The following is a 25,643-nucleotide window of genomic DNA, read 5'->3' on the forward strand; positions in this document are numbered from 1 at the left end:
TTCGATGAAGTGACAGAAGTGACCGACTTGCCGACAGCGTCAATCATTGAGAGTCCTGTGAAATAGTGCTCAAATCCAATGTTCTGAAAGAACAGGTTAAGAAAACCACGAAGGCGGGTGACATCAAATTTTATTGGGAGAAATCAACTTAAAGAAAATATTTTTCTCGAAAATTCAGAATTTTGCTTTTGTCAATTTGTATTTTTTCATATAAACTTCGCATTTGTGTGTCACCGCCCTCGTGATCGACTCAGAGTAGTCTTAACCTGTTCTTTCAGAACCTTTCTCAAATCCACAATCTTTACATTTTGTTCTTCTAAAACCACTGCGATCACACGAATCAATTTGATTGCTATGCGACCGGCATAGACTTCAACATTAGTTTGTCTTTATTTACAGAGAAATAAAGATCGACTACCGATAACCACCATAATTGTTATAGCACCAATGGATAGCGACGCTAATACCAAGTTATTAAACCTAGGCTTTTCATTCAAAATTTTAGTTTCCTCCCCCAATTCGTCTTTCCATTTCATGCTAAAACGCAGAGCGAAATTATTTTTATCGCAAGTAAACGGAACGTACAACGTAACGTCACAGCTTTCATGATCTTTTGTGTCAGAGCTGTACCGAACTTTAACATTAAGTTCTTGCAATAATGTTTCAACTGCTTCTTCCACATCATTGACATTCTCAACATCAGGAATGCCATTGCCATAAACGTACTTCTTAACCGATCCGCTGTCTTTCTGCCGTTTTCGAACTCTTTCGAACACATCGACTCGTGCCTTATTTCTTATCAAGAAGAACAGATTGTTCAAAATGGTTCTGCTGACCTTTTTTGCTTCCTTATTCTCAACAAAGAAACTCGAACTTCTGGGATCAGTGGATTTCGGAAGAGTTTTGTACTTAAAATCCACATGGACTACTATTTCATCTGGTAATTCCTCACACTGAGCATAAGACATTGCATGTGGTACGAAAATTTTATCAATAAAAAGCTTGACATTAGGATAGCCAGTATCTGGAGCAATTGTAGGTCCAACAGTTTTTAGATGATTACTTTCAATTGAATCCAACAATTCCACTCGTCGAAGCATTTCCTGAGCACATTCTTTTAACCGGGAAACAACCTTCGCCGTCAAATTTTTTGGATTCAGTAGATCGTTAAAAGGGTTGGACGGGTCGATAATGAAATGAGGTCTCTGCAAAATCAATGGACTGAACACATCTTTATGCTGTTCTAGCTCTTGATCAGTTTTAAGTAGCTTCCATCGCAATTTCTCGTCCTTAGTTTTTTCCAGTAAAAAAGCTACCTTCAACGAATCAATGTTGGCGACTTTCTCAAGTGCCCCCTTAAAATTTTGAACCAACGATTTTGGGGTGTCAGTCTCATAAAACACAACCGCGCAAAGTATTTCCATTAGATAACTTCCACCATTAATCTCGACATCTAGGGACAAGCCTTTAAACCAATACTTTAACAGTCTAATCGTTTGATGTGCGGGTCCTGATTGATTTTTCAAAAATTGCGTCTGAATCTCAGCAAGACTGCTGCTGTACATGTAGAAATTCTCCGGATATGACTTGATGCAATCAAGTACCTGCAAATATTGCGAGTACATGTCCTGTGAAAATTGGCAGGCAGGTAGTAAATCCATTTCTATGCCACACTTGAATTGTAATTTGACTGTTTTGGAGCTCCTCGTAATACTGCTCGGTTCAATGCCAAATTCAGACGCTTTTATTTTCAGTAAATCCATGATGGCTTCGATCTCATCCGTTAATGGATGTTGCGTGTTGTTTAGTAGAACGACTGCATCAATGTCAGGAAACAATACCGAAGTGCTCTTCCCGATACTACCAGCGAGAATGCAACGGTTAACAGAAAACGCTGGATCTCGCCTAATGCTTTCAGTGATCTGTTGAATGACTTAGTATTAACTTGTATTGTTTTCAAATTACTTACTGAACTTACATCCTGGAATGCTTTGTTTGCAACCGTTTTAAACGTTTTGGATGGCACTAAGCTATCAGCGAATACGAGTAATTCATAATTAACTGCTTTCAAAATGTCTTCATTTCTTTTGGATTCATTCATGTTTGTCAGGGATTTTCTGATTTCAACCATTTTCCATGCCACAATAGTGTAGTTCAGGTTCATCAAAGATAATGAATAATATGCAAAGAGACAAAGAAAGTCAAGGAATGCATTAATTTTATAAAATCAAAATTTTATTAAGAATGATCCCAACAAAAATCTCTTCGAGAAAAGTGTGACGCAGTCTTTGAAGTACAATTTCTAAAATGAATGATATCGCTAGAGTTGACGCTTTCAGCTTCGTTACGCAAAAATTAAATTTTACACCCAATTTTAGTTCAAACAAGCTGGCTTAGTTTTTCTCATCATCTGCCAAATAATTTTTACCAAAAAAAAATTTGACCGGAAACAACCAAAATTTTACCAAAAAAATCTGCGTCGCATGTGAAATAAATAAGATAAATGAGATAAATTTTCTTGCTGGTCTGTTACTGAACATCTGCCACTTTGCGACGCAGATTTTTTTGGTAAAATTTTGGTTGTTTCCGGTCAAATTTTTTTTTGGTAAAAATTATTTGGCAGATGATGAGAAAAACTAAGCCAGCTTGTTTGAACTAAAATTGGGTGTAAAATTTAATTTTTGCGTAACGAAGCTGAAAGCGTCAACTCTAGCGATATCATTCAATTTAGAAATTGTACTTCAAAGACTGCGTCACACTTTTCTCGAAGAGATTTTTGTTGGGATATCAGTCGTTTTAGAACACTGCTTTTTATAACAGTTTATAACAGAAAATCGGAAATTTGGCGAAATTCGAAAATTTGACGAAATTCGAAAATTTGACGAAAATTGAAAATTTGACGAAAATCGAAAATTTGACGAAAATAGAAACTTTGACGAAGAAAGTAATTCTCTATCTGCCACCATTCACAAAATAACTCTAAAACCCTAATTGACCCACCCATTTCTAACTTTCGACATTTTTCACATATGCCCCCATGTTCTACTCGTAAAACTCTGAGACTTTGCCGAAGAAAGTAACTCTCTATCTCTCATAATCGCAAAAATATTAGTCCTTTCATCCTACGCTCGAGTAGCTCAAAATTTGGTCACTCTAATCACTCTAGCTCAAACGAATCTGACCCGATTTTTTTAAATATTTTTTTGTTCGAATCGTGTTACGAATACCTTTCATTTGATGGGTTGCACGCCTCTGTAGGTTTCAATACAGCTAAGCTACAGCCGAAAACGCGTTCCCGACCCTCGAAAACCACACTCAGAAACCACTTCGAGGCCAATAAAACAAAATTCTGGTTTTTCCTGGGGTAATGGCGTATCACATTTTCATTTTTTTGCCCACCCTGAGGTTCCTGCAAAATTTCATGGAGATTGGCTGACTAGTTTCCGAGATCGACCGTCGATAGATAGACAGATAGACAGATAGACAGATAGATAGAAACATACAGAGTAAGTTGAAAGATTTTGATTGTTTGGGAAAAGTCAATTTGGTGCATTTTGTATGAAAAGTGACCAATTTCAAAACGATGTATCTCCGGCAATTTTAAACCTACATAGTCGAGTGATACCTCGTTTTGCTCGTATTTGAAGCGAGAATATGATAGCATATGTTTTGTGGTGATATAAACCAAAGGGTAGAAACTGAAATGTTCGGCTATAATAGTTGCCGCGTCTCAAAAAATTTTCTTCGTTCTTTTTTTGGAAGTTAGATATCGCTAAATCTTCAGGTGACTGCGGTGCGGAACAACCGGTCTCCGATTTTAATGAGTGATAGCTCGTTGGATTCGTCTTGCAATTCTAGGAAACACGTATCTTTCACTTTTTCTAAAAAAAAATTGCTTTCTGTGAAAAGCGTTCAAAAGTGAAGACATGTTTTTCAATCGCACCAATATATTTGCTACGTGATAGGAGTTTGGAAAAACGATATGATTCGTCATTCTGTATCTGAGTGTTATTCCAAGCATACTCCGTTCCATGGCTCTTTGTGTCACTCTCAATTTATCTTCGGATGCTTTTGTTAAAGTTAACGTTTCCGCTCCATAAGTGAGCACTGGAAGGACACAAGTGTCGAAAACTTTGCGTTTCAGACTATTATTCATTTTGCTTTTGAAAATTAGTCTGAGTTTTCCGAACGCTGCCCATGCAAGACCAATCCTACGTCTTATTTCTGCAGTTTGGTTGTCCAGACCTAACTTCAGTTTATGTCCTAGATATACATAGCTGTCGACTCGTTCAATGACAGTGTCACCAATTTTGATTTCTCTATCGTCCCCGATGTTGGTCATGACTTTTGTTTTCGATAAGTTCATCTTGAGGCCAACTTTGCTCGCCTCTTCACTTAACTGTTGTAGCATAAGCTGAGCCTGACCTAGATTCGCTGCTATCGGTACAATGTCATCAGCGAAGCGGAGATTGCTCAGGTACTCTCCATTTATCTTTATTCCCATTTTACTCCAGTTTAACTTGTTTTATACATGAAGGAACATTTTTGTACACATATCGAATTGTTTTGGAGTACCTTGAGTCTACTCTACATTCGTCTAATGCGTCCAATATCGCCCATGTTTCCACTGAATCGAAAGCTTTTTCGAAGTCTATGAATAGCAAGACTATGTCGATGTTGTATTCACGACACTTCTCAATAAGCGTTCTCATCACCTGCAAATGGTCGTTTGTGCTGAAACCAGATCTGAAAGCAGCTTGTTCAACAGGTTGGTAGAAGTCGAACTTGTTAGTGTTCCTCTTCGTAATGATTTTCATAAACAACTTGTAGAGTGTTGACAATAGGCTTATGGGCCGGTAATTTTCCAGCTTTGTTATGTCTCCTTTTTTATGCAGCAATGTAATTACCGCATTTTCCCAGGCTTCTGGTACTTCTTCCCATTGGAGACATTGATTAAACAAAGCCGTGATTGCCTTTAATAAGGAGTCTCCACCCAGTTTAATGGCTTCCACTGGAACACCATCTTCTCCGGGAGACTTTTTGTTTTTCATCTCGGCTACTGCAGCTTTGACTTCATCAACAGTTATGTCGGGCATATCCTCCGATCCCACGTTTCCTATTATTGGTCTATCTTCGGTTTCTTCCGTTGGACTCTGTCTTGCTGAAGAAAACAAATTCTCATAAAATTCTGTTGCAATGTTTAATATCGCATTTCGATCCGTTTGGATCGTTCCTGTTTTGTCTCGTAATTTGAAGATTTCTTTTTTGGCGTTTGTCATTTTTCTCCGTAGGACTTTCATATTGCAGTTAGCTTCAATTATGTTTTGAGCCAGTCGGACATATTATATTTTCTTTCATCTGATCTCCTTGCTTTGTTGATACTTTTAGACAGGTTCCGGTATTCCACCGAATCTCGTCCTCCGTTTTTTACCAACTCTGCTCTGCTTGCGATCAGGTCTAATGTTTCTCTGCTGAGTTTTGATTCTTTCCCTTGGACGGATTTGCATTTGGATTTCATGAAACCCATTATTGTATCGACGATTTTGGTATTCAATTCGTCCAATGTTTCACATTGATTGTTGACGTTATCTAATTCGGCAGTCATTTTCGTAGCAAATTCTTCATTTTGTGTGTAAAGCCGTTGTACGTCAATCCTTTCACTTTTCTGAACTAGTTGTGATCTTTGAAATCTGGTATTTAACGTGACTCTTGCACGAACCATTCGGTGATCACTACCGGTTGAAAAATTGTTTAGGACCGTAACGTTCTTAACGGTTGACTTACAGCCAGTTATGATGTAATCGATCTCATTTTTCGTTACACCATCTGCACTAGCATTTCCGTTGAGGCTTTCCTGCAAAAAATGGATTCATTGCGTACAAATTGTGTTGCTGTAAGAAGTTGAGTAAAGTATTTCCACGCTCATTTCTTTGGTCGTTGCTAAAACTACCAACAGAAACTTCGGAGTCTTCTTCTCGTTTTCCCAGCTTCGCATTGAAATCACATTACAACAATTTAAAATAATTTTTACTTGAGTTATTGTCGAAAAACTGTTTTTGCTACCCTCTGACATGTCTTCACTTTTGAACGCTTTTCGCAGAAAACAAATTTTTTTAAGAAAAAGTGAAAGACGTGTTTCCTAGAATTGAAAGACGAATCCAACGAGCTATCACTCATTGAAATCGGAGACCGCTTGTTCCCAAAGTTGAAAAAATCACCTGAAGATTTGGCGATATCACTCTTAAAGTGGGAGCAAGATAAAATGATCTATTATTTTCGCTTTAAACGAAATACAGTTTTTGAAGAAAGCATTTAAACAACATCGCAGTATAAAAGCTTACGAATGTGCATTAGAGCTGTTTGTGCGCGCGATTTCTACAGGAGGTAACATACGATGTGAAATTAGATGTTCTTCTCAACGAACGTCTTAACATCAATGACATGAGCAAAGAGGAAGAGCATGATTACGAGGAAATAATTCCAAACAGTTTTAATTCAAAAACTATGCGGAAACGTCGTAACTCCCAAAACTAAAGGGAACAAGTGAAATTAACGGAGAACGAATCTAATTCGTGTATTTTCGAAATTCAAAATTTTTGGTGTTGCTTACAAAATATTCATTTTGGATCAAATAAAGAATTATTCCTTGCTTCAATCTCATTAGGGTCGGGTCCATCAAGTGCGTCCATATGTGGCCAAATGATATAGGCCATATCGTGTGTTGAGATGTTGAGAAAGTTAAAAGTTATGTGGACGTCCTTTATAGACTCATACCCCTAAGGTTTTTTTTTTGTTAGAAAAAAGGTCTGATCAAATCTCACTAATTCGGTTTTATGCAGAGTCTACTTTTAGATAAACTTTTCTCACATTTTCCCAAAAATATTTTCTCCAAAATTTGGGAAAATTGGAAAAATATTTTTTATTAGAATTTATTTATTTATTCAAATGACTAAAAAACACGAAAGAAATATACAATAGAACAAAAAACATTGACTAGATTTGATCACAAACGACTAACAAAACGTTGAATAGCACACTGACTCTTAAGAAACTCGCCGACAATGACTCAAATTCACAGGTCGATGGCTAAATCACGCAGCCAGTCAACTGCATCGTCGGTTGCCTGGTGAATCTCCAATAGTGTCCCACTAAATTTATGAAGCGCGCAGGCACTCACGATGTGGTCTATCGTCTGTATTTGACCGCATTGACAGAGTGGAGAGTCTATCACTTTCCATTTGTGTAGGAGTGAGGCACAACATCCCTGTCCAGTGCGTATGCGGTTGAGTCTCTTCCAAGTGCGACGTGGTAGATCCATCCCTTTCACCTCTTCGGTGGGGTCCTGAATTAGGTCTTTGTTGTAGACCGAGGTCTCTTGCCACCAGGCTTTCCATCTGTCCTTTAACAGGTCCATGTTTTCCACCTTTCTGTAGAAGCACCAAATTGGCTTACGGGACCGCAGTCGTAGGGTGTCTGGCGCTGTATCGATATCTTTGTAGATCGGCAGGTCTGGGTCGTTGGCAATTTTTTTGCACTCTTTGATGGCGGCTTCCTCTCTCGATATGTGGGCGGGGGTGATGTTGCTGAGTACGTATAGCCATTCAAGCTCGGTTGGTTGTACCGCACCACATATGATTCTCAAAGCGGAGTTGATTTGTGTGTCAACTTTTTTAACATGGCAGCTATGCATCCAAACGGGCGCGCAATAGCTGGCCACTGACTTTACCATTGCCTGCGTTGTGATTCGCAGCGTTTTTCCTGAACAACCCCAGTTCGATCCGGCGAGCTTTTGGACTAAGTGAATCCTTGGTTTTAGTCTATTAGCGGAATCAACCAAGTGCGGACGGTATGTGAGACTGCGGTCCAAAATAACGCCGAGGTATTTCGGATGTTTCTCGTGCTTAATCTTTCGACCGTTCATTCTCAATTTCAGTTGACGTGTAGCTTGTTGGTTGTTCAAGTGGAAGACGCATGAAACTGTTTTTGAGACGTTGGTCTTCAGCCTCCATTTTCCGAAATATCTTGACATTTTTCTCAGGTCGTTAGAATGTTCTATTAGAATGTTTTATTATGTTTTATTAGAATGTTCAGTTAGGAATGATTCTCCACTCTAAAACACTTCAATTGTAAATCTGTATGCAATCCGTGTTGTTTCCATAGTGACTCCGTGTTGATTCCGTGGTGATTCTGTACAGATTCCGTGGTGATTCCGTACTAATTCCGTGGTGATTCCGTAGATATATAGTGTCGACTTTATACTGATTCATCGTGGATTCCGCACTGACTCAGCATTGATTCCGTACTGATTCATTGTGGATTCCATACTGACTCAGCGTTGACTCTCACATAAAAACCCAAAAAAAATTATCGTTTTGATGACCTCGTTTTGATGCTGTGTAGTGAAGTGATAATAAAGACAAAGCCGTTGATTGTTTTTGAAAATGAGTGAGAAATGCAAAAATTAAAATTGGTTGGCCATTGGTGTTCGTCGAAGTTGAAAAAATTGAAATTATGGCTATAGACAAAATGGACAAAATGGCTGTCACTTTTAATTTTGTGTTTTTTTAATTTTATTTCTTTTTTCGAAAGTTTTTAATGAATTTGCTTAGATTGGTGTGCACTTAATTCAAGTGGCAAAGTTTGTGATATCAAAAATTAAAAAAACATCGCGAGTATTGTTTCGATTTCAGTGCTAAAGAATATTTCATGTGATACGTTTTTGCTGATAAGTAATGTAAATCTCCTGATATGTAATGAATTTTCATATGAATATCGCCCAAAACCACTTGTTATCCACTTACAAAAGAACTGATATCGGTGACGCTTACAGATTCGACACGCAAAATGATATGCGTCACAAATGGCAGCTGATGAGCAAAGTACGCGAAAGTTTTATCAACAAAAATCTTACCAGAGAAATTTTAGGAAGAAAATTATAATAAAATAATAATTGCGTCACAAGTGGCAGATGATTCGGCTTTCTTCCGTTTGAATTCCATTCTTTAAAGCAATATATTTCACAATTTTAACAATTTTCCTTCCTCAACATCTGCCACTTGTGACGCAAACTTTTTTATTATAATTTTCTTCCTAAAATTTTTCGGGTAAGATTTTTGTTGATAAAACTTTCGCGTACTTTCCTCATCACCTGCCATTTGTGACGCATATCTTTTTGCGTATCGAATCTGTATGCGTCACCTGTACTGATATCAGTTCTTTTGTAAGTGGATAACAAGACTTGCGTCACACCTCCACTGTAAGTGGCTTTGGGCGATATCAGCTATATAACTACATAACTTTCTCTTTCATCTCAACCTTCCAGCTTTCATTTGACGAAAATCGAAAATTTGACGAAAATCAAAAATTTAACGCACTTAAAACGCTCACAGCTCCCAAATAAGCGACTTTTTAGGAAACCGTGTCGACTTCAATGTGCAACTCTATAACTCTGTCTTTTAAACGAACTTTCTATCTGCCATATTTTCTGAGTTGTAGGTCTCATAGCTCAATGGCTCAAAATGCTAATAGCTCCGAAATTATAAGCTTTTATGAAAATTCCTTCAAATTAGTTTCTTAGAATTACGTCCTTGACATACCCCGATTTCAGCCAAATCCACCAGTAAATTCAAAAGTTTCGTTGTAACAAAGTGACAAAGTGACAGAGGTTGGTAAAATTCATCCATTTCTTCATACAAATTTTCAAGTTTTGAAATTTAATATCTCGGCCAAATCTTAACCTTATAAGGCGGGTGATAGCTCGTTGAACTCGTATGGACGCATAGATTACGAATAAAATAAGTGGGTGGTAGTAGGAGCAGAGGGGGAAAAGTCAAAAAAGTTGTGTACATATGTTCCTCAGTCCTATGGAAAAAAAATTTTGTCAAATTTTTCAGTGTGAACGGACTTGCGTCACGACCCTTCACTAACGTAGGGCCATGATTCCTTCACTTGTGATGTAATGAAAAAGTTCCCACATGTAACGACCGCTCTCCGCGGGTGGGAAATGTACGAGTAACAACAATATTCCGGGTGGATAGGGAATAAAACTCATTTCAGTTTGACTTGTGGGTTTGATGACTGAAGTGCAGTGTGTGCAATCTCATCAAAACAAACGAATTTTACGAACGCAATTCCCAAACACTTAACATAATCAAATTGCGACGCTAAAAATCACTTAAAATCAATCCCATACCTTCGATTTGTTGAATTTTTTCGTAATTTATATCACAGGCCGACTCAATGTTTATATACTAAAAACTTAGCTGTCAAATTCCAGCCATATTGGTTTATACTGGTTTGTTGTGTAATGAATGGGTGGTGGTTTACAATCAGATATATATATTTGTGGAGATGGTTGCGTGTTATCAATGAATGTACAAACCAGGTATGGTCTGTTCCATGAGAGGTGAGTTTGTTTTTATGAAATCGCTATGCTATGTCCTCCGCTCCATACAAAGTTTGACATTCAACCATACCTTGTGTTGACATTCATTGGCGTGTTATGACCGACGAAGTGGGAAAGCTATTCAAATTTTTGAATGAAATTAATGCAAGATGATTGATTCGATCGGTGAATTTTTTGCCCTTGTGGATTTTCGATATTCGTTACATGAAATACGTTCGAAATTATTATTAAACCTTTCACAGACGGCAAGCATACCCATGAGAATGCATTTATCGAATATTTTACTTTCCAGTCGGTTGACAAGAAATCTTTCACCTAGGGATTGCAAAATCCGCCCTTTTTTCAAAAACCGGTAAACGGTAATACCGTCCTTTTTAAAACAAATACAGGTAAATTTATATTGAAAAGGCCTTACGACGTAAGCCGTAGGCTGTCGCAAGAGGATTTTTTTTTGCAAGCGAAGAGGACCATTTTTTATTCATTGTGAAAAAGTGAACCGATTATCCGTTAATACCTTTTTATTTATCGGAAAGAGATCTCATTTAATGCTCAAATAAATTATGACAAAACACTTTTCCTACCACAATCTATATAAACTTCGGAAAAGTGTAATCACTTGATAGAAGGAAAGCTGAATAACATGCAGTGTGGCCGTTCAAATGTGGGAGAAGTCAAAAAGTTGCTGTAAATATGCTCCGCCGTCATCAAAAAAAAATTTTGTAAAACATTTTTGGTAGTGGACTTGCGTCACGAACGCTTACTAACGTGCGGGCATGATACCCTGAAAAAAGATTTTTAAATCTTCAAAAAATGCTTTTGATATCTTGAAAAAAGATTTTTGATGTCCTGCCGGCACGATACACTAAAAAGATAATTTTCCAGTGATGGTGGAATGGGTCCAGAAGATGTATCCGTGTCCATACCAGATAAGGATGAGTATCCGTTTTATTGGGCTTTTTAAGTTAAAGAAGATCTCAAACTGGCTTCTCATATACAATATCGTGTTTAATACTCTTGAGACAATGTTACAATTTATACTTTTTCGCTTAAACTAAATAAATTTGATTAAAATAACTTTCGTTCCTAATTCAAAGCAATGCCAGCAAACGACACATCCAACCCGCTCTCATTTGCCACTGAATCCATGCGCAATTTTATGTGCGCCAACGTATTGTTGCTGTGCATTTCAATTTGTTTCGTCTCCTCGCATTGCTCCAAATTCGGCAGCTCTTCATTGATCTTGGCAATCAATTGATTCAGCATCGTGATCGTTATCAACGAATTGCCGCGCTCAAAGTAGAACAAATAGTGATTGAGCAATTCCACATACAATTGCACTTGTACACCAGTGTCCAAGCACTGTGACGCAATGCGTGCACCTTTCTTCAGACATTCCAGGGTTCGTTTCTCGTCACGCATCTCTTCGCCATTTTTTCTGAAAAACGAGGGAGAATTTCGTTAGATTGATCACAACGGATCAAAGGCAGTCGATTCCATACTTTCCGCTCCAAAATAGACTGGCGCACGTAACGACTCCACGGCATTGATCTGGCTTCTTTAACAGCTTGGACGCAGCCAGGGCACAGTTTGTTCGCAACGGTTCGGCATTTTCTTCTCCGAAACAGGTCATTTGCTCGAATGTCGACATAATCAGTGTTATTGCAGCCAGCTGAGATTTTGAGTCGGATATCTCATCCTCGTACAATGAGAAAGCCTGAATAGAACAAGAAGCAAAAAAAAAATGTTCAAGCGACTGGGACTGAAGTAATTGTTGATTCCAGCCTCATATTATGTGAACAATTCAGTCACTCGAAAATCAATTACGTGCAAAGGCCTAGGTCCCTTATTTTACTCTTAAAGGATCTGAATTTCAGGATGTAAAATAAGGGATTGAATGACCCAACCTGACATTCGTTCTGAACATGACAGACACTCACCTGTGTCATAAAATCGTACGCCACCGTCTCATGATTCGTGTAACCGATCTGTCCGATTACCAGAGCACCCTGCAGATACAATCTCAACGCCAAATCGGGCAAATCAGCCCGAGCCAGCACCGATATCGTACTGTGACAGAACTGCAATATCTTCTGGCACTTTTTGTCCCAATTCGCATCCTCGTCGGCAATCTGTTTGTATTTGTTGGCCAATTGAAACGCTTGAAAGATCAACGGCGGCAGCACGTGTTTGATGCGTTGCGTTCCGCCCAAACCGAAGTGTTTGCGAGCGATCTGCAGTATTTTGTATTGCATGTCGGGATCGTCACTTTTCAGCAGATGAACGAATCGGCCGGCTATGCCCTGCTCTTCGGCAAAATCTTCCGGATCGAGTTTTTCGGGCGCTTGTTCATTGTCATCTTTGATCAGCGGTGCTATCATGACAAGAACAGAGTCTGCTTCATCAGCGGTGGGAATGAGCGTTTCGTTTTCCAGGATGTTCAGTACGATGTACAAGGCGAGCGCTTTTCGCGACGTGTAGTCGAATTTCTCCAGCAACGGACTGAAGAATTTCAGTTGGATCAACGTTAAAATGTTGTTGTAGAAATCGATGCAGAGGCGCAACAGTCGTGACAATTCCTGGTTCACGGACAGAGTATGCGCAATACTGTGGAGCGATGCAACAGAGAAACTCAATTAGTTCACAGTACACCGGTATCGAAATGTCCCGCCACTTACTTATGCATGTTCAGCCGATCCAAAATTTGAATGGTTGTTTCGAGCACTTTGTCCACATAATCCACCCGATCTGGATAGACCTTCTGAGCCAAACTCACTAGCGATACTTGCAGAGATACGGTATCCTCCAACGGCATATCGGTACGGACTTGAACGATGTTCGCAATCTGAATGCTGAACACCTCGAACAATTGAACGTTTTGCGGAATTATCGGGGTGATTTCCTCGCCCGGTTCAGTCACAGTCTGGAACGGTGGAACGGAATTGTTGTTAGCCGGTCGACGATACATTGATCGGAATTACCTTGGCATTTCGCAAATTGTACGCAGCGAGTCGATCGATCAGCGAAATGATAATGTTTTTCACGTTGACACCCGGCTGCAGCTGAGCACACGATTTCAGGAATGGATCCAGTGTTTGCAAATGGAATTCGTCGGGAAATACCTGGGAAATTGTGAAACGATCAATAACCGCAAACGATCCACTACGGACCGTGAAGGATTTCACAAGTCAGAAATAATCGTCGGACTGTGTGACAGTAGCTCCCAGCGAAGCGTTTTCCTTCGTGACATTACATAAAAGCCTTTTCACTGCTTCGGTTACACATCCTCCAAGGTCTCACCTGGGTGATACACTCCATCAAATATTGTTGTGCAATGGCATCCCGACAGCTGACAACCTGTTCCAAAATGCCCGGTAACACCAACCGTTGATAAGTTTCCAACGTTGCCGATTCCAGTTGCGACAGCCGCACCAAATTCGTTCCGACCAGAATTTTCAGCTCTTCGCGTTCCTTTTCGCGTCGTGTCCGTTCGCTGGAATGGCCCTGATGTTGCATTCGCACCCAGAGCTTATTCATTTCGGCGAAATTCATCAGCACAAAGTCAATGGAATCGTAAACGACGCCCTCCTGTTCGTCGTCGGACTGCAGAACATCGGGCAAAATGTTGCGGGTGCACTGCAGCAAATAGTTCCGCAGAAACAGGCCACGCAATGGATTTTGAACGCCACGGCACATTTCGACTAAATCCTGGGAAATCGAGATGGTGTTTGCGTTGCTGATGGCATTGTCTTCCAGAAAGGGGAAAGGCTGTACTCACCTTGAGGATGCTCCGTTTCAACGAATTATTCGTTTTAATGTACACCAAGCCCACGGTGATCAGCAAATACAAGCGAGGCACAATATTCCCAGCGTACTGTACCAATTCGTACAGATCGGCCACCTTTCTGCCCTTTTCAAATTCGTCCAACAAATACAGTTCCAGGTGACGTAGCTCATCCGTTATGGCCATGTCTGAAACAGAATTTGCAATAGAACAAAACACCACCAACACCGTGAAGGGTGAAGTGTCCTTACACAGTTCGTAGTAACTTTTCGGTGACAACAGCGACGTTCTCAGCTCAGCCAACATGGTGCTGGCACTCTTCAATGCATCCATTAAGCGACTTTTGTCGAGGAACCGTTTCATTTGGAATGCTTGACTTCGTACAATGGCAATGGCATCGCCCAGCAATTTCTCTTGGTCGTCCATTACGGTGGTTAAGGTCTGCAAGGAATTTGATCATAACATTGTGATGGAACGGTTTTCATCTCAATCAAATCAGTTTCAATTGGAAAGGACTACACAGACAAGAATGCACAGATGATTGCATCACCCCACCCCTTTATTCCAAATGGCTGAAACATTCTATGTTGTGGTCACATTAGAAAATGGAAACAATTTTCGTTTCCCATGCAAAACGGAGCTTAATCGCAGAATTTGAATCAAAGAAAACTAAATCAAAGAATCCACCCTGACTGCCGATGACCTTTTCGACGTATCATCAGAGAAACGATACTGATGTTGGAATTCTGTCAAATAGGTGAATTGGCTGCTGCTGTCGTACAATGAATTCCACGGGTACATTTTTCACTCGCTCAAACGTTTATCAATTGACCGTTCGACACACGACACGGATTTCAATCGAACCCAGAGGGCAATTCGACTTACCATTATCTATCAATTCACCTTATCAGAAGAAAAAATAAATAAATAACAAATCGACCGTCCGATGGGTGATTTGCTTTGACGTTTTCAATAATTTTCCATCGGAAAACACCGTGATGACAGGTGAGCAGTATTGACATCTTCGAGTGTTGATTCAGTGTTTAAGGAAGTTTGAAGGGGGATTAGGAATGGCTGTCATTTGTTAAAAATAGTAGTAGCGATTTCTGACAAGTTAATTTTAACTAATCTGTGAGTGAACGCACCGAGTCAATGAAGGTGGATTTTGACAACTGCTGTAGAAATATAAACAACATCAGAAATGTCAAGTTTCACTGACAAGTAGAGGTGTGCGGGCCGATGTTTTTTTGAAGCCCGTCCGGCCCGAAGCCCGGTCCGAAATTCATTTTTAAAGCCCGGCCCGAACTGGCCCGACGTATTTATAGCCCGTCCGGCCCAAGCCCGATCGGGCCGGATAAAAACTCGGACGGGCCGACATTTTCGGGCGGCCCGCACATCTCTACTGACAAGTTAATTATTCACTGACAAAATCGGCTGTGAAGAATCTAAATTCACAGTTAACTTTGACAGTATTAGCTGATCGACAAAAGTTTTCGTGAGTGAATGAAAAACAATTGTTGTACGCGCTCTTACTGGGAGCCGATTCTCCTAGTTAATCATGTCAAAGATAACTTTGATGTTACATCATAGAGTTACACTCGAGAGGTGGCTGATGCTAATCGGAACCTAAAAATTACATGGGCACCCAGACATGTTTAAAAACGAGCCGTCAGAACAGTCGGAGCGTTCGCTGCGACTGAGCCCCGTACGAACCCGTACATCTATTGCGTACGCGACCCTAGTTCGTCGGTCGCCCTACTCTTACCCTAAACCTACTAACCTAAAATTCTTATGAAATGTGCACGTCTTAAAAATTGCGCATAGCGCAATTACGAAGCCCCGTACGACGTTCCTTTCAACTGTAACCCAAACTTAAAAATTTTTGCAACAATTTATATTAACCTATATTTACCTATAAATAAACATTTTACTAATAAATATGCTAGTATATAGCTCAAAAGAACTATCTACACCGTTATATAGCTCAATATAGCTGTATATATTTATAAATAGATATCCTTATTTGGGATGCTTGAAACACCCCACACACATAACCAATCACTTCCCACTGATCAGTAACTTTGTAAGTATCATTTTCACCGATTTCTATTGTTTTTACAAAAATCCAAAATGGCGGCCGACGACCATTTTGTTAGGAGGTGGAAATTAGTACAGCTGCTTTACATTCAATAATACCTTTCAAACAAAAAAAAATTCATGAAATTCGGTCATAGTTTACTCGATATATTAACAAAAAACACCACGTTCACTGTACGGCCGAGTAGCCACAAATAAGCTCACTCCAAGAGACCTAGCTCACGCTTCTGTAAACTGAATTCCATTAACTTTTTTTTCCCTGATTGGCACGGTCAATACCTATCTAATAAAGCAAAATCCATCGAAATCCGTTCAAATTTGGCCAACCTACAAGCAAAAACGGCTTGCCACCCTGTACCTAGTGCACTCCAAGGGGTCTCACTAACGAGTCGATCATCTGATTTCCATAAACTTTTTTTTGTCGATCGTTATTGTAAATACCTTTTATTTGACGTATCACTTACATGTTTAGCCTTTGAATGGCCGCAGATATCTTCGGAAAACGTTAAATCAGTTATGGCGCCCCAGCTCGGGAGGGGTCGACCCAAAATTGCCCATCTTCGAACTTAGCCTCACTATTTCGACTATATTTCAGGGGAAAATTTTTTTTTGAAATCGGATTTGATTTACTCAAGATACCGACGTGACAGACGGACGGACAGACGGACGGACAGACGGACGGACGGACGGACGGACAAAATTTTTATTGCGGATTCGTTATCTATGAACATAGGCAAACACTTTGCCCTTACCGTCTGCTTCGAATTCCATCAATTACACAGGGCATCGTAATCCTATAAGCCCCTTCGTACTTCGTACGGGGCTAATGACAGCGCCACCATGCCATCTCTCGAGTGTAACTCTATGGGTTACATTCTTCACGACCGATTTCGTTCGGGAAGAATTAACTCGTCAATTATAAAAGTGATATTCAAGATGTCAATTACTTTGGGTTTTACTTAATATTTATCAAAAATAATTAGTTTTCAATCGATAAATCGTGTTCAAATAGTCAAATGAAATAAAATAAATAAATGTTTACATCGCCATGGGAGTTGTCAAAATTTCGCTTCATTAACTCGGCTCATTCACTGGGCGACGAAGATATATATTATATATGTAAAGAGCTCCAAAATCGGCCGTGAATAATATAACCACAAAGTTACCTTTGACGTTTTGACCGGATTAGCTGAGCGATAAAAGTTAAAATCAGTGAATGAAGGCCATTATTTTGTAGTGTCGATTTTTCCGACATTTTTCATGAACTGTGTAGGTGTAGTTACCTTTTCCAGGCCCGATCTGGTTATACTGAGCGATCAGGCGATGTCCGATGCGCCTTTTCCTTTTTTACGCTCCTCAGACCAATAAAGGCGCCTCTGAGTCTTTTTCAGCCAATTCGCCCGATGCGCCTTTTGGTGGCCAGTGCGGCCTTGACCTTTTCATGTACGCGCTTGAGGACCAGTTGGTGAATTCATTTTATAAAAACACTGTGAAACACTGAGATTCTCAAATTATTTACCACTGCAAGAACGTACAAAATCGGCCGAAAGCTCGGAACAGTATACGTGATAAACGAACCAATTGGACTTTCATTGATTGCCCCTTGCCGAGCAAAACCGTTGCATCAATTTCGTCACTTAGTTGAAATAACCAAAATCTAATGATTTCCTAATGTAACATAGCTTAAAAGTAAGCCGGAAAACATTTTTTTGTTAAATTTGTTGTCTGACTAAAAGTCAAGGAACCATCATTCCACGTCCACAAACATATGGATCAACTTAGTTCCATGAGCAATATCACGACCATTCCAGCGAACGGACACGACGCGAAAAGAAACGTGAAAAGCTATAAATTCTGGTTGGAACCAATTTGATGCGGCTGTCGCAACTGGAATCGGCAATGTTGGAAACGTATTAACGGTTGGTGCTGCCGGCTGTCAGCTGTCGGGATGCCATTGCACAACAATATTTGATGGAGTGTATCACCCAGGGAAGACCATGGAGTGTGTCTAACACAGAAGCAGGGAAGAGGCTTTCATGTAATGTCACGAGGGGAACAGATTGACGACGAGGATACGAATTAGGACAATAGTGAATTGGGAGCTAATCGAGGAGACAGAAATTGTGTGCAAACTAAACACAGCCAACTTCGCAAAGAGGGGATGTTTTTGAATTTTTTTTTAGGAAAACAGTTAAGATAGAAATTTCCAGTAATTTAAATAATTTTCCGCTTTTGCGAGGTTGGCTATAGATCATTTTCATCATACGGTACTCGTCAACGTAACCCCACATTTCGTCAAGTAGTCATTAACCTCAATTAATTGACGTTGACTGCGTTGTGCTGTCATCAGTTTCGCAAACCGCAGAGATCTATAGAAATATTCTTACTGAATGGCAGTCAGTGTTGCCGGGTAAGGTTCAGTCAGGTAAGATTCTACTCGATTACCTGAATGAATCTTACAGGGCAACACTGTTAGTGACATCTGATAACACCTTTAGCAGCCAGTGTTGTCTACGCAACATAAAAGTGTCGATTGACATTTCTTTGTTGTCGCGCCCCATCTCTCTCACTCCTTACCAATGGACGTTTATTTTGGCGCTATTTTCCACCACTCAAAATAGAAGTGTCCGCCGAACAATCTTGGTTTATTTGCGCAATAACAATTGACAATAATGAAGTGCACAATCCCGGAAATTTCGTGGCACAACCGTGACCCAGTCTTAAGCATCGACATTCAACCGAAATTGCAGGATAAAAATGACTTCTATAGACTGGCCACCGGTGGAACGGATTCTCATGTATTGGTAAGGATCGACTGTTGTTTACAACGTTTTGCATTGCAATGTGTACCGACTGGACCATTTTCGGATTAGATTTGGCATCTGATTGAATATGACGATGGTCGAGTGCAGCCAGAAATTGCTGCTGATCTTTCTCGACATCAGAAGGCTGTAAATGTTGTTCGATGGTCACCGTCCGGCGAGTATTTGGCTTCCGGCGACGATGAGAGTGTGATATTCATTTGGAAATTGAAAAGCGAATCGGAAGCGGTCAATATTTTGGGTGAGTGGAATGTGGAGTGACAATGGGTTGATCAGCTGGCATTCGTTCAATTCGATTTATTTCGTAGACACGACCAACGAACAGGACAAAGAGATCTGGATCACATTCAAAATTCTTCGCGGTCACATGGAAGACGTATACGACCTGTCTTGGTCTCCCGATTCACTGAATTTAATTTCCGCATCGGTTGACAACACCGCCATGGTGTGGGATGTATTGAAAGGGAAACCACAGTCCATACTCGGCGAACATAAAAACTTTGTGCAGGGAGTTGCATGGGACCCGAAAAATCAGTTTTTGATCACACTTAGCACCGATCGGTAAGTGATGGATTGAGGTGTACGTGAAGAGGATGGTGATGATGGTGTAAAGCCTTCGTATTTCAGAATCTGTTAACGAGCAGCAATTAATCCTCCATTTTCAGTTACATGCGCACGTACGACGTCAATTCAAAGAAACTCCTTCATCAAAGTGGCAAATGTGTTCTACCTGTCCCAACCGACTCACCACTGTCGGGAAAAGTTGTTCGCCTGTTCCACGATGAAACGCTGCAGACCTTCTACCGACGCTTATGTTTCAGTCCCGATGGCAAATTGATCATAGCTCCGTCCGGTGTAGCCGAACTGAATGGTGACAACAGCAAGCCGATCCACACAACGTATGTGTACACTCGTTTCGACCAGAAAACGTAAGCCAAACGAATAATTCGCTGGAATGTTCCCGTCTTAATATCCATTCTCGTCCCTGATCATACAGACCGGCAATCGTGCTACCATCACCCGACCAGTTCACTATCGCTGCCCGTTGCTGTCCGCTGTTATTCGAGTTACGTGACTCTGACGAATCGAATCCACCGATCATTGACCTGCCGTACCGAATGGTCTTTGCCGTTGCAACAAAAAGTTCCGTCTGTTTGTACGACACACAGCAACGAATGCCATTCGGCCTAATATCGAACATACACTACGCCAGGCTAACCGACCTGGCATGGTCCAGTGACGGTAAAGTGCTAGTGGTCTCCAGTTCTGATGGCTTCTGTACATTGATCACATTTGCCGATGATGAACTGGGAACAATTTACACAGAAAAGGAGCAAATGGACCAACAGCCGATTGATGTACAGGAAAATCGACCACCTGCAGTAAATACCGAAAATTTGGCCAATTCTGGCGTTTCGCAGAAATCTGCTTCAAGTGAAACGAAAGCTACGCCAATTGCATTTCGACACAAACCACGAGTGGACAATGCATCAACCGCATTTGCGCCGTCAAAATTCAACATCACCCCGTCAAAGGACAAAATTCTCGAAATTCCATCCAACATCATCAAAATCGACGACAAGTTCGACGACTCGGCACCGAAAGTAGCTACACCGATCAGTGTACGTCGCCAGCCGAGATGTGTTACCAGCAATTCGCCCAGTTGCCCGGACGAGAGAAAACCTTCCAGCAACAAGAAGCAGCCAACACCAATCGCAGTGCGTCGTCAGCCGAGAGTTATTTTGCAGTCCGGTCCATCCGTGGTGACACAAGACGATGCGTTGGATGCGTGGCCCATCGATCAACCGAGACCAATCGATGTGGAAACAAGTGGAAGTGATCAACCAGACCTAATCACAACGAAATGTGCGGTGGTTGCCGAGTTGACGGAAGATATTCGTTTGGTGTATGACGACAGCAGTATGGACGATTCGATGGAGGACGAGGTGAAGGTGACGCCCAATTCGAAAACGACAAGACGAGTGGAACTGAGAACGATATCGACGCCCAAGTCAAATAAGAAATTGTTTTGAAAACGAGAGCAGTGCGGTGGGACATTGGAAATAAAGAGGCGATGAACCACAACAACTGTTGAAGTGATTTTCATTTCGTGGTGAATGCTATCTGCTTCAATCTGTCAGGGATTAATCTATTAAAACGGCACTTCTCTCCAGGACAGCAGTTCGCTTTATTTGCACTGACTTCTTCTACAATCTATTCTGTTGCCCAATTTCTTCGATTTTCTCGGCGATAATTCGCTTTTCGTCACAACTCCGAATTCGTTCACCGATTTCCTTCATGCGAACGCTCAATTGATTGTCGTTGGCCAGTTGATCAACGAGCTTAACGAAATCGTCAGCGCTCGAACCACGCGCGAAACGGTACCCCAATTTCGTGTCGACCAGACGCTGTGCATTATCAAGTTGATCGGCAAAGATCGGAATGAGCAGCAACGGTTTTCCATAGTAAAACGATTCGTACAAGGAATTGTTACCGCCGTGTGCAATAACACAATCAACCATCGGATATAGAGCCGCCTGCGGTAGAAACGATTGACCCCACATATTGTCGGGAAGAGTGTACTTGTCATGGTTGGCACCGGTTGCAACGACAAATTTGTGATCGGATTTGCTTAGCGCTTCCGTTACGAATTTCATCAGCTCCAAGTGACCACTGGCAAGAGATCCCAATGACAACAGGATCAGCTTGCCCGGTCTTTTGATGAGCCAATCGGGTATTGTAATCGTTTCGTCGGTCGAACGAACGAAACCGTTTACACCGATCCAATTTTCACCCAACGGTTCGGCTTCCTTGAAATCCAGTTCTTCGGGCGTTATGTAAATGTTTAGGTGCGAGGACAGTGGTTGGAATCCAGATGGTGGCAAGTTTTCACCGCAAAGACCATGATACCATTCGTTGACCAGTGCGGATAGATTACCTGCCGATGCAACCGCAGCCACTTGTTTACGAAATTCTTGCCATTCACTCTTGTTGCCACGCACGGACAAACCTTTTAGATAGTAAGTTCGAACGTCAAAAATTGTGTTAAAGACAGATCTACAAATCCCGTCAGCCTAACAGTTCTTTCGCAGTCTCATCTGCGGGAAATTTTGAAAAGAGGCTGTCGGGAGTCATAGACATCGTCTGAGGATTTGGCTCCCAAACCTGACCATGCTGGTGGTAGTCTATCGTCTGGATTGCATGCATTGTAGAACTCCAACGGTCCCATGGAACCCAAAAACAACCACGGAATGTCACTGTTCATAAGAGCTGGCGATGCTACGTGCATGTCGCATATAATGATGTCAGGTTGAACAGTGTCGACTACCGCCTTAAAATTCACCTCCATTTTCTTACTATCCTCGAACATGACAGCAAAAACGGAACTCAACGCCTTGAACGAATCGATCGTTGGCATTGAGATAATGTCGTGGGGATGATCGCGGAAAAAAGCTTTCAGCAATTCCGGTTCGGTAGATGAATGTTGCTCAGGTCCGATCTCTTGTAGAATCGCTTCTCGGTAGCCGTGTTTGGCGAGCCGTCCCTTGAACTGAACGTCCAATATGACAATGCATTCGTGGCCCCGTTGACGCAGTATATCGGCTAGACCATGGCATGCACCGATATGACCCATGCCTTGAGCCGGAGCGAATAAAATTTTTAATTTAGAGTTCGACATAATTGACTGAGCGACGGCACTAGGTGATTTCGATTCAATGGCCCGGATACAACTAGCAACACACGATATGCCAATCAAATCAACATACGCATGCGATGGTTGTATGTATAATTCGTAATTATAGGCACGATTGAGCAAACGGTGATTGTTGTATGGCTAGCAGATTAACCGATTGATTAAGACCTAAAGCCTAAAGCGGTCATTGGCCGAATTTTCGGAGAAGCCGCAAAAACTATCAAGATCGAGCGACACACTGAAGAACATTAAGTTGTTTGGCAATGCGTAAGAGTTAAACCATAAGTTTACAACGAGACAACAGCTGTACTAGTACAGTGTTGTTAGTCGTAAATCGTATTTCGATGGATGTTAGTGATTGTGTCACAGTTATACAGCTAGCAAACAAAAACCTGCAAAAGTTTGTTTGCACAGGGCTTTTTTTGGAGAATTTAAATTCCGAATTCTTTAACCTGAATTATTCGGAGTTTTCCGGATATTTTCCCGAATTATTCGGAGCTTTCAGAATTTTTCGTAATTAAAATTCCCTAAAATGATCCCTGCGTTTCCATGATATTGTATACCTGCAAAAATCGGTCGTTAGCTACTTTCGGCTTTAGACCTCAACTTTTTGTCAATTCACTTATCTTTGACCTACACAACTATATAAGTGCTTGTTGAATTAGAGTTTTGCCTCTATGACAAAGCAAAAAAAAATCTGAATGAGATAATGTGCGAGTTAATTGAAGGGAGTCGTCTTCATTTGCTTAGTCGATGTATTTACATGATGCATTGAACTGTAATTAGCAACAGTTATGTACTGGTCTCATGACCGTACTATTGCATTGTAACATGCGATCTATTGTTAGCGTGATCTTCTAAATGCATCAACCATTGGCAGTCTGCACATATGTTTAAAGTTGAGGTACCTTTTAGAGCTGAATTATCTAACTAGTCCGGGTTATTTGTTGATCCGCACGCTAGGGAACTTATCGAAAATTTGGACATTTGGATATGGTAGAGGGGTCAAAGTTGTGGAACTAAAATTGTTTTATTGAACCGGTGATACCGGTAAAATAACCGGTTCAGTTTGAAACTAAAAACTTGAATGTCTCAGTTAAAAAGCAAAATTTTCTTATGAGATTTGGTTCGTTCGAAAGTCTAAGTCATTGCCGACATTTTATGGGAATAATTTTTGTCTGAGACTAGAAACATGCAAAAATTATATGGGATTCCTGAAATAGGTTCTTTTGGATTTATTATGCCTAAAATGTGGTCAAAGTGTTACAATACCTATTAGTAAGCAGAACCTACAATTTCGTTCAGTCCTGAATGCTCCACCCGGTCCCAATCCTAGACATCACAGACTACGTTCGCTTCCATCAAGTTGATTTGGTTTTCTACTGGTTTAATAGCATTTTTGAACGAAAAACACTTGAGCTTAACTTACTTACTTAGCTTGCAGACAAAAAAAAAGAACTTTTGTTACTCCCAGTTTCTATGGTCCTTCTGAAAATGCTTGTCTTATGCTTTCCATATCAATAAAATATGTTTCGATTTGGTCGGGGAAATTGAGGTCAAAATTACCGGTTTTTTGTGTCAAAATTTTTTGGGAATCCCAAATGAATCAGGTTTTTGAACGAAACCAGATCTTAATAAGAAAATTTTGCATTTTAACGGAGACATTCGAATTTTTATTTTTATACTAAACCGGTTATTTTACCGGTATTACCGGTTCGCTGAATCAATAAAACAAAAATTAGTTCTACAACTTTCAACACTCTATCGTATCCAAATGTCAAATTTTTGTTAACTGCCCAAGCGCACGCAACGGTTTTATTCGACATAAGAACCTGGACTAAAATTTGTAGTTCATACTTTAGATAGTGCAAATGAATCGACGCCGAAATAAGAAATCAGAATCAGGAAATTTTGTGCCTTTATACAGACGTCGCCTACATTTCGTCTGATAATCTTCCTTGAATTTTTTTGATCCGTTACGTTTCGAAAAACTAATATTTAGATCTACTCTCTGCGTTCCAAAGTTTAAAAAAGTGAACGAACACTGTCAGCGGATGTGAGACAAATTTTTATTTTCAAGGGTGCCCTTTCCAACCTTCGTTTCATCAATAAGCATAATTGTATCGATAGTTGCTGCTGTAAGAGTATTTCTGTTGAACCGGAGCGGCTGCTTGATATGTGACTGGAACGGTTGCTTGATATGTGACTGGAACGGCAGCTGGATATGCGACTGGATAAGCGACAGGAACTGGAGCCGGATATAGCAGAGGAGCCGCACGTCTATAGCCTGGAAAGAAATTCATCGAAATATTCAAAGGAAACAATTACGTCAGAAGTTACTTGGCGCCACTCCAAGATTAAACCACGGTCCAACGCGCACTCCAACACCTCCAAATGGGCCTACACCAACTCCGACAGGTCCCACATTAACTGCAACTTGTCTTATTGGACGTTTCGCACTTTCATCATTTTTATTTTCTATTTCCACCGATTCCGGGTGGTCTGTTGGCAATTCTTTAACCGCAACCGCACAATTTATTACAACAAGTACACACGCAATCAATATGGTGGCCGATCTGATGATTTCCATTTTCACCTGTTGAGAGTCGAGAGTGAAATAAAGGTAAAAAAAATCTGCTACTGTCGTTGGAGACGTGCAGCCGATCAGTGTGTTGAAAGTGCGAAAAAGTGAGATCTATTTCTCAAGATTTTTCAACGAATTAGCACTTTTTTCTTGTGCTCAATATGAATGGTGATGATGATGATGATGATGTCATGTTTTGCTATCGTGCGCATCATTTTCCATTACGTTGTTTGAACAAATTATGTTTGTACCATGAGTTT

General features: G+C 40.6%; 6 protein-coding genes across 8 annotated transcripts; 1 reads left to right on the plus strand and 5 right to left on the minus strand.

Annotated features, from left to right (window-relative positions):
- Window positions 1-126: 126 nt before the first annotated feature.
- On the minus strand, window positions 127-10,289 carry LOC119084959. Of its 2 annotated transcripts, XM_037195107.1 has the most exons (3): window positions 10,193-10,289; window positions 1,979-2,117; window positions 127-1,922 (listed from the first exon to the last, which is right to left on the minus strand). In XM_037195107.1, exons 2-3 carry the CDS (start codon window positions 2,099-2,101, stop codon window positions 390-392), a joined length of 1,656 nt encoding a protein of 551 aa, XP_037051002.1. In that variant the 5' UTR covers window positions 2,102-2,117; window positions 10,193-10,289; the 3' UTR covers window positions 127-389. The 2 variants fall into 2 exon arrangements, with proteins under 2 accessions (XP_037051002.1, XP_037051000.1); XM_037195105.1 differs by lacking the exon at window positions 10,193-10,289 and having other exon boundaries at window positions 1,979-2,196.
- LOC119084960 lies at window positions 6,934-8,460 on the minus strand. The gene has a single exon (XM_037195108.1). The coding sequence runs from the start codon at window positions 8,027-8,029 to the stop codon at window positions 7,073-7,075; it is 957 nt and encodes a 318-aa protein (XP_037051003.1). The 5' UTR covers window positions 8,030-8,460; the 3' UTR covers window positions 6,934-7,072.
- A 1,103-nt stretch (window positions 10,290-11,392) lies between the features above and the next one.
- On the minus strand, window positions 11,393-15,186 carry LOC119084961 (vacuolar protein sorting-associated protein 35). 2 transcript variants are annotated; one of them, XM_037195110.1, is made up of 9 exons: window positions 15,072-15,186; window positions 14,438-14,627; window positions 14,181-14,374; window positions 13,703-14,110; window positions 13,384-13,524; window positions 13,081-13,325; window positions 12,343-13,009; window positions 11,905-12,119; window positions 11,393-11,840 (listed from the first exon to the last, which is right to left on the minus strand). In XM_037195110.1, the coding sequence occupies exons 1-9, from the start codon at window positions 15,072-15,074 to the stop codon at window positions 11,489-11,491; spliced, it is 2,415 nt and encodes an 804-aa protein (XP_037051005.1). In that variant the 5' UTR covers window positions 15,075-15,186; the 3' UTR covers window positions 11,393-11,488. The 2 variants fall into 2 exon arrangements, with proteins under 2 accessions (XP_037051005.1, XP_037051004.1); XM_037195109.1 differs by lacking the exon at window positions 15,072-15,186 and adding an exon at window positions 14,874-15,024.
- A 3,571-nt stretch (window positions 15,187-18,757) lies between these two features.
- LOC119084962 (chromatin assembly factor 1 subunit B) lies at window positions 18,758-21,194 on the plus strand. The gene is made up of 5 exons (XM_037195111.1): window positions 18,758-19,087; window positions 19,157-19,346; window positions 19,414-19,666; window positions 19,771-20,034; window positions 20,103-21,194. Exons 1-5 carry the CDS (start codon window positions 18,956-18,958, stop codon window positions 21,136-21,138), a joined length of 1,875 nt encoding a protein of 624 aa, XP_037051006.1. The 5' UTR covers window positions 18,758-18,955; the 3' UTR covers window positions 21,139-21,194.
- An 83-nt stretch (window positions 21,195-21,277) lies between these two features.
- LOC119084963 (uncharacterized UDP-glucosyltransferase YdhE-like) lies at window positions 21,278-23,002 on the minus strand. Its single transcript, XM_037195112.1, has 3 exons — window positions 22,908-23,002; window positions 22,271-22,871; window positions 21,278-22,115 (listed from the first exon to the last, which is right to left on the minus strand). Exons 2-3 carry the CDS (start codon window positions 22,782-22,784, stop codon window positions 21,313-21,315), a joined length of 1,317 nt encoding a protein of 438 aa, XP_037051007.1. The 5' UTR covers window positions 22,785-22,871; window positions 22,908-23,002; the 3' UTR covers window positions 21,278-21,312.
- Window positions 23,003-24,848: 1,846 nt separating this feature from the next.
- On the minus strand, window positions 24,849-25,522 carry LOC119084966. The gene is made up of 2 exons (XM_037195120.1): window positions 25,140-25,522; window positions 24,849-25,086 (listed from the first exon to the last, which is right to left on the minus strand). Exons 1-2 carry the CDS (start codon window positions 25,387-25,389, stop codon window positions 24,905-24,907), a joined length of 432 nt encoding a protein of 143 aa, XP_037051015.1. The 5' UTR covers window positions 25,390-25,522; the 3' UTR covers window positions 24,849-24,904.
- Window positions 25,523-25,643: the final 121 nt, after the last annotated feature.

The sequence above is a fragment of the Bradysia coprophila genome, unplaced genomic scaffold, assembly GCF_014529535.1.
Source record: "Bradysia coprophila strain Holo2 unplaced genomic scaffold, BU_Bcop_v1 contig_94, whole genome shotgun sequence".
In the NCBI taxonomy this organism is placed as follows: domain Eukaryota; kingdom Metazoa; phylum Arthropoda; class Insecta; order Diptera; family Sciaridae; genus Bradysia; species Bradysia coprophila.